At 64.5% G+C, this 2,470-nt stretch overlaps 1 protein-coding gene across 1 annotated transcript; it reads right to left on the bottom strand.

The window, feature by feature from the left end:
• Positions 1-521: 521 nt before the first annotated feature.
• Positions 522-2,469, bottom strand: Ticam1 (toll-like receptor adaptor molecule 1; the record flags this gene model as incomplete). Its single annotated transcript, XM_013022652.1, has 2 exons — positions 522-1,700; positions 1,731-2,469. Coding segments are annotated over 2 exons (1,776 nt in total), but the record flags the coding sequence as incomplete, so codon positions are not given.
• Between the last annotated feature and the right edge of the window lies 1 nt (position 2,470).

The following is a 2,470-nucleotide window of genomic DNA, read 5'->3' on the forward strand; positions in this document are numbered from 1 at the left end:
GTTCAAAGCCAGCCAGGGGAGGAGAAACCGTGAGACTCCTATCTCCAATAAACCACCAGAAAACCGGAAGTGGCGCTGTGGCTCCAGTGGTAGAGCGCTCACCTTGAGCTGAAGAGCTGAGGGACAGCGCCCAGACCCAGAGTTCAGGCCCCACGACCGACCAAAAAAAAAAAAAAGAAAAGCAGAGGCTCACAGAAGCGAGACCTGACAGTGAGATGAGCCCACGCTTGCTGGAAGCAGAGGGGGGTCCCAGCCCCCCCAAACAGAAGACTGTGGTAGGAACCGGCTACCTCTCCCAGGGTCTTTTTCTCCCCACTTTCCCTGGCTTTAGGAGTCAACTGACAGGAAAATGGCTGTCCTCTACAAAGACTACATTTCCCAGTGGTCCTTGCAGCAGAGGGTGGGGAAACCATGCCTCTTCTAATCCAATGAGATGCGAGTAAAACAATGAACTTCCCTTTACTGGGGCGAAGGTGAAGCGCGGGGTTGTTAGCTGGGATCCGGAAGGGCGCGGCCTAGAAGAAACCCTCAATAAATATTTATTACAATAAAATATCCAAGTTGCTCCGGGTAAACAGGCACCGCACGCTGGGTAGCGTTTTCCTCTGCCAGTGTGTGTGTGTGTGGCTGGAATGCAGGGCAGACTCCCAGGCCCCGGCCTGATCAGTCGTGGCCGTTTGGTCTGTCGGCTTCTTGGGGTGACGTGTGATCTTGGGGTGCTGGGGCCCCCCTCTGGTTCCACATGTGGTTGTTGAGCCCCAGCTGCACCATCTGAGCGTGCTGGATAATGAGAGGCTGTGGTCCGGGGGTCTGTGGAGGCACTGTGGGCGTTGGCGGAGAAGTGGGGGGCTGAGGAAAGGAAGGGGGCTGTGGGGAGGCCGGTGGGGGGGTGCCAGCCTGCCAGGCGTATGACGGTGTCTGTGGACAGCCTGGCCAGGTAGAAAAGGGGGGCACCTGGCCCCCCAAAGGCACTCGAAGGGGCTGACTTGTCTGAGTCCCCAGCACCAGGCCGCTCCCCAAAGCCTCCTGGAGCGCGTGGATCTGGGGCTGGGAGGCGCCCCAGGCCCCCAGGCTGGCCGTGGGGTAGGTGGCGTGGCCTTGGAGCTGCGGGCGCTGCTGGCGCAGGGCCCGGGCCTGCTGCTCCTGGGCCCAGTGCGCGCGGCGCGCTAGCAGCCGCCGCGGGGCGAAGGTGTTGGCCACCTTCCTGGCGAAGATGGCGGAGCGCTCGTCCAGCCGCACCAGGCCGGCCAGCAGGCTGCTGGTGTCGGGGCCCAGCTGTGCCTCGGAGCTCTCGATGGGCAGGAAGGGGACCACGCAGTCCTGGCGGCCCAGCTGCGTGAGGCTGCTCATGAGCGCCTGGTTCAGCTGGTGCAGCCCCAGCTGGCTGTCGAAGGCGGCCGTGAGCAGCAGGATGATGAAGCCGGAGTGGTCGATGGCGTCCTGGAGGCAGCGCAGCTCGCCGCGGCCAGGCACCTGGAAATCCTCACAGAACGTGGCCCCCTCGGGCACCCCGAGGGCCTCCAGCCGCTCCCGGACACGCAGGGCTACGTGCTCGTCCGCTCTGGTGTGCAGAATCACGAAGTTGTAGAACTTTTGTCCTGTCGTGTCTGCGTGGAAGGCTGAAGAGGAAGACACTGGCGGGAAGGAGGCCCAGGAGGAGGAGGCCGGAGGGAAGGAGGCCGGGGAAGAGGAGGCCAGAGGAAAAGAGGCTGAAGTGGAGGAAGCCAGAGGGACGGTGGTTGAGGAAGAGGAGGCTGGAGGAAAGTTTGCAGAGGAGGAGGGTGGAGGGAAGGAGGCTGAGGAAGAGGCTGGAGGAAAGTTGGCCGAGGAAGAGGTCGGAGGGAAGGAGGCTGAGGAGGAAGAGGCCGGAGGGAAGGAGGCTGAGGAGGCTTGGGGATCAGAAGGCCATGGGGCAGGAGTAGGAGGTGGGGCTGGGGGGAAGGAGGCGGCTGCTGGGCAGGGCTGGGCATTGGTCCTGGTGGCATCTTCAGGACTCCGGAGGGTTGTGTGATCTTCGCCAGGGCAAGGATTTTCCGTGGGGTCCAAGCTGGCTGAGAGGAGCGATGGGGGATCCCGACACTCCCCAGTCCTCTCTAACGAGCCCTGGGAGCCCCCATCTGGAGGTACGGTGGAGTTGGATGAGACGGAAGCCAGGGCCACCTCGGGGTGCCCTGGGCCAGGGTGCAGCCGGTCGGGGTCCAGGGGCTCCGCAGAGGAGGGCCAGCTCACCTCCTCCGGCTCCTGGCGGCCCCTGGGTGCACACGGGGGCTTTGGGCACAGCTTGCTGGGCCCGTGGGTGGCGCGGTGTGGGCTCAGGAAGGGCAGCGTGGGGGACTGGCTGATCTCCAGCTCGGCGCCCACGGAGCCGGGGCTGCCGCTGGAGCGCAGGGAGCAGGCACGGCTCCAGCCGGCCAGGGCGCTGATGGGCCAGGGCTGGCTGCGGGCTGCTGAGGGCGGCGGTGAGGCGGGG

This window comes from Dipodomys ordii, unplaced genomic scaffold (genome assembly GCF_000151885.1).
Source record: "Dipodomys ordii isolate 6190 unplaced genomic scaffold, Dord_2.0 Scaffold64, whole genome shotgun sequence".
Lineage (NCBI taxonomy): Eukaryota > Metazoa > Chordata > Mammalia > Rodentia > Heteromyidae > Dipodomys > Dipodomys ordii.